General features: G+C 31.4%; 1 protein-coding gene across 1 annotated transcript in view; it reads left to right on the plus strand.

The window, feature by feature from the left end:
• Positions 1 to 12,004, plus strand: part of LOC108915830 (meiosis regulator and mRNA stability factor 1) — an 83,493-nt gene that overhangs the window by 38,399 nt on the left and 33,090 nt on the right. Inside the window, exons 10-12 of the mRNA XM_018721971.2 lie at positions 3,724 to 3,890; positions 6,604 to 6,779; positions 10,937 to 11,154. Coding sequence (XP_018577487.1) covers positions 3,724 to 3,890; positions 6,604 to 6,779; positions 10,937 to 11,154 — 561 coding nt within the window. The remainder of the gene's footprint in view (positions 1 to 3,723; positions 3,891 to 6,603; positions 6,780 to 10,936; positions 11,155 to 12,004) is intronic.

Genomic DNA, 12,004 nt, shown 5'->3' on the forward strand with positions numbered 1-12,004 from the left:
CTTCAATGCTGCAACATTAAGAGAAATTAAAATTTTGTGAAAAATAGGAAGATACTTTGCATCTGTCAGTTGATTATGAGATCTCGGGGTCAGAACTATTATATAAAATTTTTATTTTCCAAATTTCGTTGAAAATTTTTTCATCACAAGTTCTCTATGTGGGCCTAGAAATCATTCAATGAAAAAGAGGTAAGGCTTCCACGTTTTATTATAAAAATAAGACTATTTAAAGCAGGGGTCGGCAAGTAATTTTTTTATTTTAATTTGCACTCACAAAATAATATGAAATATAATAGATAGGCATATTTGTATTCAAAAATCAATAGGAGAAATTACATTTGCGGTCTTGAGTCAGCTCTTTTACTAACCTACTAACCATTAAAAAATGATAAGGGTGGCACTCAAACGTATATCTATAGAAAAATGTTTTTTTAAATAATTTGAGTAATTGTACATTAAAAAAAATTTTTGGCGGTCCAGTTTTTTACCTTCCGTGGTCCGGATCTGGACCTCGGTCCACCAGTTGCCGACCGCTGATTTAAAGTTTCACCAGCTGCCACCGAAGTTTAATAAAATTTTCTGTTTCTAACAAGTAACACTACCCAATAATCACTCACCGATCGGAACGAAACTTGGAAACTTGGCACATCGATAGAACTTTTAAAAATATTGAACCCGTATTTTTTATTTTCTCGGAATTAGCTTTCAAGGGTTAGAAACCACTCCTAGAAGACGGTAAGAGCGAAAATCTCCATAAATCTCCATAAATGAAATTAAAAAAAAATACATATTTACCAACCAAACTCACTCACCCTATCCACCCAAAAAACTAACTCTCCCACTCCAAGCCTACCCCTCTCCTAAACCAATTAAACCTTTCTACCCTAACTCCACCCCACCCACTTGAATCAACCAAATCCTTTTATTACCCCACATAAACCAACCCAACCTAACCCCACTCACCTAAATTAGCCAAACTGTCCACCCATTCGTTATTGTAGTTGTAGCATTATTTTCCAATTACTGCAGCAAATTCACCGCATTATTGTAATGAATATGTAAAATAGGGGAAGGGATATCAGTTGATATAATGATATCGTGTTTTTTTCCTGGTCAATAAGAGACAAGGGGACTCACGCTAATCAAGCATCCTGAACGTGAGCGGCAAGAGGACTCACTCTAATCAAGCACCCCAAACGTGAAGAGCAAGGGGACTCACGATGATGAAGCACACCATACATGAGGGTGGGGGGTTGGGTTTGGTGGAAGGTTGGTGTTGGTGAGGGCAAGAGAGTCTGGTTGATTTAGGTGGGTGGGGTGGAGTTAGATGGGCGTTTGATGTTTGGGTAAAGGGGTTGATTAGTTTAGGAGAGGGGTAGGCTTGGAGTGGGAGGATTAGTTGGTTTGGGTGGATAGGGTGAGTGAGTTTGGTTGGTAAATATGTATTTTTTAATTTCATTTATGGAAGTTTTCGCTCTTACTGTCTTCTAAGGGTGGTTTCTACCCCCTTGAAAGCGAACTGCGGGAAAAAAAAATTACGAGTTCAATATTTTTTAGAGTTCTATTGATGTGCTAAGTTTCATTCCAATCGGTGAGCAACAGTTGAGTAGTGTTACATATAAGTGTGTGAAACATGTATTGGTATCAATCAATTAATCCATATATTAGAAAAAAAACAGTTTTTCATATTTAGCAACCTGTAAACAGCTAGAAAATGAAAGATTTCATTCTTAATTTTTTTTTTATGTAATATAAAGTGGTTTGGATACTTTTCAGATAAAAAAATAAAGTATAATTGTAACTTGGAAATCAATTTAAACTTAAACAGCATAGAAGTGTTTAAAACGTAATTTTGAACCAAAATATGCCAACAATATTTTGTTTAGTTTGTTAATATGTGAAATGAGCTGTAGCTATAATTTAAGTCACCAGTGGGTATATTTTAGTAGTATGTAGGATTTTAGTGCATACATACTATGTGAACGTTTAGAATGGAAATAAAATATGCAATAACGCTCGGACATGTGAATTTTTAAATTCATTTGTGCTTCTTTTTGACATCATTATTTCGATTATGACGTCATTAGGTAATTTTTGTGATGTCATCATGACATTTTTTTGAACGGGACATTCAGTTATTTCATTAAATCTAAGTAGAAAAAACATTGCTGAAAATGGTGATATGCAACACTATGACCTTAAAGTTGATAATCTTCTAGATAAAAGGCTTCAAAGTTTGGAAAAATGGAAAAAGTAGCAAAAAAACTAGTCAAAAAATATTTTTTTATTACGACAATGATATAATAACCACAATGAAAACTAAGGTGCTCGAACAATATATAAACCCATGGTAACCCCTATTTTGTGAATGAAATTCAATTTTAGGTAAGAAGGATGGTAAATGTCTGGTGTGGGATCCTCAACACACGGATATTTTTTATTATTTTTCATGGAAATCTAACGGGCAGAAGATACTTAGAGTTTCTACAAAACGCAATAGATGACTTTCTGCCAGAAATTCCATTAAACCAACTGAAGGCAATAATCTGGCAACAAGACGGACCTCCATGTCGTAATACTGGAGAAGTTACCAACTTTTTAAATAACAAGTTTGGAGTGGATTGTTAAGCGAGGCACCATATTGTGACTTTCCCATAGTCCTTAATCCACTCCACTTAATCCAAAGTATATAAAAAAGCAAAATGTGCAAACCGAGAATCCATATGATAAGTATCAAGAAGCTCAGTGTATAGTAGTGAGATGTCGCCTTGTCGAATTGAAGGTTATGACAGAACATCTATACGGTTCGTTTTACAAAGAGATCCTTTCAATTTTTGTTTCAAATTGTTATATTGCATTAAATCACGAAAAATTTATTTAATATTAATTATTACTACATAATGTTTTCGACTGCAATAATTTTATAGTCTATAATCTAGCTATTCAAATATAGTGTGTCAGTCGAAGCGTTAAATACAGCGTACAGTGTTGCCATATTTCCTTTCATTGGATCAGATGTTTGTTCAAATTTGTCAAAACATTATCTATTCATTCCATTATCTCGGTAATTATATTGTAAGTGCATATTTTTATTATTTTAAAATGTTTAGTAATATATAATTCTTTAATTATAATTTAATTTTCCCAATCCTAACCATTTTAAGGGCAATATTCACGTTTGATGAAAGTTATTTCCCAGTTCCCATAAGAGCCTGTGTATGAGCTTATTTTTAAATATCATTTTCCAAAAAAACTATTTTGGTAATCGATCTGATATTTTTACACGAGGCAGTTTGCATATTTATTAACAGATTATTTAATTAGTTTTCGTTGTGGTTATTATATCATTGTCGTAATAAAAAAAAATTTTTTGACTGCTCCCTTTTTTCATTTTTCCAAACTTTTGTCTCGAAAACTATAAATTTTAAGGTCATAGTGTTGCATATTGCCTTTTCAGGAATGATTTTTCTACTTAGATTTAATGAAACAACTGGATGTCCCATTTAAAAAAATATTATGATGTCACAGAGATTACATAATGACGTCATAATCGAAGCAATATTGTCAAAAGAAGCACAAATAAATCTAAATATTGACGTGTCCGAGTGTTTTTGCGTAAATTATACAGGGCGTATTTTATTTAAGGTTTCAATTCTAAACGTTCACACTGTATATTTATTATTTGATGGAATATTAATAACAAAGTTTTCTATGCTTTTGTAGACTTTTGTACCATATTGTACCATTCACTGCCCTAATGGCCTTCAAAGTAGAGGATGGTGTGAACTTAATACCATTCAAACTCCTAATATTATGATGTCCTTAAAGTTATTTGGCAATAAATTAATAGGTTTACTCAAAATGCATTTAGGATGTATGCCTCTCTTAAGGTAAAGTATGATGTGAACTGTAATATTTCTTTTTCTTGATTAAAAAAGAAACCATAAATACTGATTTCAGTTTTTTTTTATTTAATTAGATGTTTTGCCACACTGGAAAGAAAAAGAAACACAATTATTTAATAATTTTAAATAAACAAGGGGTTGATCTTTTAAAATTATTTCTGCCTAATCAAAAATATCTCACACTGGCGTTCTTGATTTCCCAAAGGCCACTGTAACATGTCTCAAAATAATGTTAGGAAAAGTTTATCCAAACATGTTTACTCTAAAAACTTTAAATCAAAATGCTGACAAGGAGAAGGTAAGGTAGTCGGATTTTTGTAATTTTTGATATTTATGGTACGTGTAGTTTGGACCTTGAATAAGAATTTTTCGAAGTAGTTCAATGCAACGTTCATAAATTACCGAGATAATTGATTTTGAAGTTTTACCTGTCAGCTAAATCCACTAGATGTGACACATTCTTCAACGAGATCGCTGGTTCAAGTCCGTCGCTTGACAATTTTTTTTTTTTTTTCAAAACGCACAGTATGGTTTATTATTATTTTTTTCATCTCGAAAATTATGAACAAACTAAATATTATAATAAATACTTATGTATATGTAGAAATATTCTTCAAATATTTCATTAAAATGCACAATTGATTGATAAACAATATTTATTATGAATTAACAATAAGATTTCATTAAAAAAAAGAACAAACGAGGTCAGGTAGGATGTTCTTTTATTTTATATTTATGTTAGTATTTGACCTTTTACATAGTGTATCACAAGCCAGAATGGTAGCTATCATAAAAAATGGGAATCAGAAATTTTTTAAGCATTAAGCACAATTATGAACAAACGAAATATTATGAGAACTGTATGTAGGAATATTCTTCAATTAACATTTTGAGCTAGGTTGTGTGGGTCGTCCACCGTGTTTAAAAAAACCACTTACAGAACACACCTGCTCAGGCATAAAAAGTTTCGGTAAATTCCACAAAGGGTAGAGAAGCATCGAAACTGTGTGATGAAAGAACAATCTTTCAAAATGTTAACGAAATTTGCTTTGACGTTGATATTTTGAAAACAAAATGTGCCTGTCAAACATAACATTTACACGACATGCTAGATGCTTAAAAAATTTCTGCTTCCCATGTTTCTATGATAACTATCATTCTGGCTTATACCACACTGCTTAAAATTCAAATACTAAAAATAAAATAAAAAACCTATGTGACCTCGTTTGTTTTTTTTAAAGAAACTTTATTGTTAATTCATAATAAATATTGTATATCAACCAATTGTGCATTTTAATGAAATATTTGAAGAATATTCCTACATATACATAAGTATTTATTATAATATTTAGTTTGTTCATAATTTTCGAGATGAAAAAAATAATGATAAACCATATGGTGCGTTTTGAAAAAAAAAAAAAAAAATTTCAAGCGACGGACTCGAACCAGCGATCTCGTTGAAGAATGTGTCACATCTAGTGAATTTAGCTGTCAGGTAAAACTTCAAAATCGATCATCTCGTTAATAGGGTTGTTGACCAAATTTCAAAAAGTAGATAATATAATTCTACACGTACTAACTAATGTGTATACACAATTAGAGATTGAGAAATGCGTCAGAACAGTTTTAAAATAATTATTTAAATCTGATTTTTTTATAACATTTCAAAACGGCTGTGACGTCATAAGGGGCACCTTGTAGTGAAATTATGTGTAAATGATTGCGTAAAGGAAAAAAAAATTGGAAGAAGACGAAGAGCGTTTTAATATTGGCGAAATCAGAGGTATAAAAGCAGTCAGGTAAGGATCAACATATTTAACTCGATATTTAATGAATGATTTTATTGTATTTATTTATATAAAATACCTATTTATTTATCGAAATTTATAGTGCAGTTCGGGAGTCTTATGGAGATAATGCAATTGGCTATGTGGAATGTGGAACAGAACACCACTTAAATTTTGTTGAATCCATTACAATCAGGAAATTAATATTAACTATCACAAATATTCTTAATTGATAGACTGCTGTCACTAGTGTCACTTTTGTAAAAAAAAAAAACAGGAAACAGGGCAGCAGGGTTTGATGGACAATTTTGACATATTTTCTTCTTCAAAATTATGCAATAGGATCGCTACTAGCTTCTTGTTCAATTGCCCCTTATGACGTCAGACTAGTTTTTAAGTAACGCAAAAATTCATAAATGATTTCTACCACTAATTTATCATATATTTAAAATTTTACTATACAGGCAGGTTCTTTTATATAAAATCTTTGACTCAACAAGAATTTGTATATGGTTTGTTTTTATAGTGGACAACCCTATTTATGAACGTTGCGTCGAACTATTTCGGAAAATTCTTATTCAAGGTCCAAACTACACGTACCATAAATATCAAAAATTACAAAAATCCGACTACCTTACCTTCTCCTTGTGAGTGTCAAATGTTTTGAAATGTAGATAAACAACAGAAAAACTGTTGTATTTGACTTTGCTACTCTCATAAGAAGTTTTGAGAACAAAAACTGAAAGTTTTTGAAATGTTGACTATTTGTGTGTTACAATGGCTTTAATAAAATGACGAACATCTACTCGATAATAAAATATTTTTCCTTTCAGTGTACTAAAATACCCAATTAAATAAAAAAATATTAAAAAATGCAACAAATTAATAATTACAGATAAAATTGATTACAGTTTTCAAATTTGTTACGAACAAGAGTATCATGAACCGTTACCAGTTGTCGAATCAGGGGTACCTTTAGAACATTTAATTGCTTGTGTTCCCAATATGGAAGTTAATTATGTAGGACCCAACAAAAACATTAAGGTTGTTAAATATAATGAAATGAAGAATGTAGAAAGTGATGAAGGTAATGGAAATTTTTGGGATATATACCTGGCTAATCTGATTTTGACAATTTTTTTTTTGGGTAGATTTATTCCTCAGTAATGGCAAAAGTAGTATAAAGTACATTTTTTATCTGAAATTTGGAACACTTCATGGGGTTTGTCAGCTAAACATAGAATATCTTTTCTATACATAAACATAATTTACCTTTTCATTTACATCATTATATTTCTTATTACTTGAGATTCACAATTAAACTGAATTTCAGTAGATGTTTTATTGAAAACAAAAAAAACTGTAATAACAATAAAAAAAATGGTAACAATATAATAACTTAAAAACTATCAACCCTCAACTGCCTCCCTTGATGACAATGAATACATGCTCAGAGAAATATTTCGCGAATGAGTTGTTAGAGCGAAGCAATTATTAAAAGTATTCATTAAGTTTCTTCTTTGATTTTGTTATGCATTTTGTTCTTTTTGTTACTAATTTTTTTATTGTTTTCACTGGTTAAGTTTACGTAAGTTTATAATTTTATGAACATAATGCTTCACTTTAATTTTACTACATATATCAATTAATAACTAGTGTGAATCTAAAAAGAAATGATATAGGAAAGATGAGAATGAAACTAGTTTCATTCAGGGAGACGTTCACTATTTTAGCTGGGACATCCTTCAGCTAAAAAAAGTTATTCTTGTATCTTGTATCTGCCAAAAATTGAAATTGCAATAAAGATGTAATAAATAATAATAATAAAGATATAATTAAACAAAAATTGCCAAAATCAGATTAGCCATTCACGAGAAACTGATATTGGTATTCAATTTTAGTGATGCATTAATTTTGAAATAAGTATTTCTTTCTAAAATATTTTATATTAATCTTTATAGTATCTATATTTATTTATTGCATCTGGAAAAATTGTTAACAATCGCTACAACATAACAATTGAAATTTTCATCTTAATTGTTGATAAATGATTTTCAAAATATTGCCAAAATATATAAAGGGTGTCTCATAATTAATGTCCAATAATTTACCACTTGATTTTATTGCCAAAAATAAGAATATTTTCTCATATAAACATGGATTGAGGAATGCTTCCTAAGGGAGCTACGCCCCCCTAAATGGGGCCTCAAAATATTCATTTTTTTAATATATTTCCGAAATGGGTTGAAGGAAAATTATGAATTTTGACATGCTCATTAAATTCATGCTCCCATTCTCTAAGCATACATTAATAAAATTCAAACAATTTTTCTTGACTCATGTACATGAGTCAACAGATGTACATGAGAAAAGTTTGTTATGGGTGTCCCAAGTAGGGAGCGGGGAGTAGGGTCAAATTTGCCCCAAATTTTTTACATGTTGCTATTTTCAAATTTAAATAGTAAAATTTAATAGATCCGTTTTCGAGAAAAATCGTTTTAAATATGTTATAACACTCCAAAGTGTGCTTTTCTAAGCACTTAAATCTGTCTTTCTTGGAAATGGAGCATTTTATCGAAAGAAATATAGAGTACCTTTTTTGTAGAGGAAATGAAGGTCTATCATATGTCTGCCTCTGAATTTGAAAATTTTGACAAGCAAAAAAATTGTGGCAAATTTTAGCCGACGAATTGAGATACCCCTGATCAAAATTTTTGAAAAATTTTATGATGATCTATTTGGACCTTTAATGAGCGTTCATGGTGTCAAAATTCATAATTTTCCTTCAACTCATTTCGGAAATATTTAAACAAAAAATTATTTTTTGAGGCCCCATTTAGGGGGGCGTATTATGAGACACCCTGTATATACAGGGTGGGCCACCAGTAACGTCTCGGTAGCTAGGGACCAAACATCAAATGTTACAGAAACCTGTTTAGGTGGGTATGTGTAGGTTGTTTACGGCTACATCTTAAAAATATATTGAAATATACAAGGTGTCCAGGAAAAGCGTACCATATCAAAGTTATGTATTTTTAAATGGAACACCCTGTATTTCACTGCATTTTTGAAGGCACCGTAAAAAAATAGGTGAACTTTATTAAAGGTTCTGCATACCTAGGACTTGCAGTTTGTGAGATATTTAAATTTTAGTGAAAATGCAGGCGTAGCAGAAATTTAATATTAGCAATAAAAACATAATTTTAAGGAAGCAGCTTTGGAGGGTCTATTTTAGATCCTTGAAGTTAAAAATTGTTATATTTGTCGTCACTTAGTATTATACAGGGTGTTCAAAAAACTGCTGACTACTTCCCTCAACTTTATGCAGCAATAACTTGGTTATTTTAAATGGGACACTCAGTATATTTTTACTTTGGGAATTAGGAAATTTAAAACTCTTTCAAACTTTGTATAGCTTCCCTATACCTATCTCTAAGGGTATTGGGGATATTTGTGCCGTTTCGTTTTTATCGATTTTTTTGTAAAATGTATCGTGTCTTTATCGAGGTCTTTATTGAATTGGTTTGGGTTCTTCTTGATGACGTCTCTTTAAATATATTGAGAAAAATGAGGATGGCGCACCTGCAAATTTTTCATATTCACAGAAATTATTTCAATCGAAAATTTAGTAATAAATGATGAGTAGGAATGGTGCATGTTAATGGCCACGTAGGTGTCCAGACCTCACCGTAATGGACTTCTTTGTTGCGAGCTATATAAAAAATCTTGTACACACTGTTCCACCTACTACTTGCGATGATATTGAAGGGAAAGATTAGAGATGCATTTGCGTGAGAATATCATTTGAAGATAGAATAAGATGCTGTATTCAAGAGAATGGTTATCAATTCGAACATCAATTAAAATTTTTCTTTGTTTCTTCTAAAAGTAAAATGTCCTTTTATCATTATCATGACAATATGCAAAAAAGTTTTATAATAAAAAATATTATTTTATAAGCAGAATAATTATAAAAAGTTATTAATTTTGTATAAATATGTTTGTAGTAAATAACTGAATTATTTATGAACATGAAAAATATTTAATAAAGAAAATTTTACTTTTAGAAGAAACAAAGAAAAATTTTAGTAGATGTTCGAATTGATAATTATTCATTCCTTGGAATATTTGGGGTGATTGCGGCAAATGCATCTCTAACCCTTCCCTTCATATCATCGCAAGTAGTAGGTGGAACACTGTGTACAAGATTTTTTATATAGCCCGAAACTAGAAGTCCATTATGGGAGGTTTGGACACCTAGGTAGCCACTGACATGGACCATTCCTACCTATTCATTTATTACTCTCACAAAAAACTACAATAAAAAACAAAACAACACAAATATCTCCAATACCGTTAGAGATATGAACATATACACAGTGTGAAATACTGTCCAAAGCTGCTTCCATAAAATTATTTTTTTATTGCAAATATTAAATTTCTACGCTAAGCCTGCATTTTCACTAAAATTGAAATATCTCACAAACTGTAAGTCCTAGGTATGCAGAACCTTTAATAAAGTTCACCTATTTTTTTATGGTGCTTTCAAAAATGCAGTAAAATACATCCATTAAAAAATACATAACTTTGATATGGTACACTTTTCCTGGACACCTTGTATATTTCAAAATATTTTTAAGATGTAGCCGTAAACAACCTACACATAGCCACCTAAACAGATTTCTGTAACATTTGCCGTTTGGTCCCTAGCGACCGAGGCGTTACTGGTGGCCCACCCTGTGTGACGCGCATGAGTATTAATCATGGTAGTGGGGACTAAGTGCGGGAGAGTATTGATAAAGTTGTATTTTAAGTGTAATGTATGTAACCAGGAATATATTAATAAAACTGAGAGAAGTACGTGTTTCTGCCTCCCTGAGATCGTAGCACTTGTATACAGGGGTCGGCATAAGTCAGGCAACGCTCTCGAAAAATCAGCATAAGTCCGGCAACGCACATAAGTCTGGCAACGCTGTCGAAAAAGATTAAAACGAAGCATGTTTGTGCTTCAGACAGTTGTGTCTGTGTCATGAATATGATAACACGTGCTCGTCGAGTAGACGCATTTTCAGAATGAAAATTAATGCTCTTAATGCAAATTGGTTGCCTGACTTATGCCGACCCCTGTATGTATATTTTTTTTTAGACAAAAAAAGAAACATTTCTTTAAAACACCTTTAATCTCAAGAATATTTTATGATGACAACAAATAGTTTTTGGTAACATAATTAATATACTTTACAGATGCTGTTTTGAAAACTGTTCCTCCATCTTTAGCTCCAAATATAAGTCTACTCTGTCGGGAGCTGGTTGATTTATTAAAAACAATGGATAGATGCCAATTATTGCTAAGCAAGTTCATACCAGCTTATCATCACCATTTTGGGCGACAGTGTCGTGTAGCAGATTATGGTTATACAAAACTTTTAGATCTGTTTGAATCCATATCTCATGTAGTTCAAGTGAGTATTTCCATTATGTGACTGAAATATATAGGGAGGCGCATTAGTGTGGCAAAGTATGTGCCTCTTCACCTTGACTTCTCCCTTTTCGATTACGGGAAATGACACCACAGAATTAGTACTTTATTGTTTAAAGTACTATGATTTTTCGGGCTGTTATGATGTGGCCATAGACCTAGTAAACTATGGACTGGTCCTAGAAAAAGAGGTCAATCGCGCTGATGTGTGCAAGGCAGATGAAGCTAGTTGAGGCAAATACCGGTAAAACAAAAGATGGTACACGGGTATACCGGTACAAAATGCCGTAAACAAACTTTGAAGTAAATGTCATGTATTGACATTATTGATTGATTTCTTGAATTTTTGTGTGATTTAGTTAGTGTATATGAAAGATTCGTAAAAACTAAATATGGTGCAATCGTGTTCTGCGATAAATTGCGTAAAGAGACGTTTAAGTGGAGAAAAAATTAAATTTCATAGGTAGGAAAGAAGTTATGATGGTACCAACATGTTTATACTTTTCGCATCTTTCTGAAAATAATGACCAAGTAGAGTTGTCTCTGATGATAACTTATTAGATTATATTATTTTCCCTATCCTCAAAATAAAATGTCATTTTAACGTCAAAATGTTACCGCTGTAAATATGTTACTCTTCAAATTATTTCTTAACATCAAACCGAATATAAAGAAAAAGTTTTAACTGAAATGTACTTATAATGTGCTCCAGCGAAAATTCTCTTCAAATAATAGTTGAACGAAGAAAGCATCTACATAGTTTCAATTTATACAGTTCTGCAAAGCAAGAAAATATGAAATATTTGAAACAACTACGTCAGAAGAGCTTGCAG

The sequence above is a fragment of the Anoplophora glabripennis genome, unplaced genomic scaffold (assembly GCF_000390285.2).
Source record: "Anoplophora glabripennis isolate ALB-LARVAE unplaced genomic scaffold, Agla_2.0 scaffold1154, whole genome shotgun sequence".
Taxonomy (NCBI): domain Eukaryota; kingdom Metazoa; phylum Arthropoda; class Insecta; order Coleoptera; family Cerambycidae; genus Anoplophora; species Anoplophora glabripennis.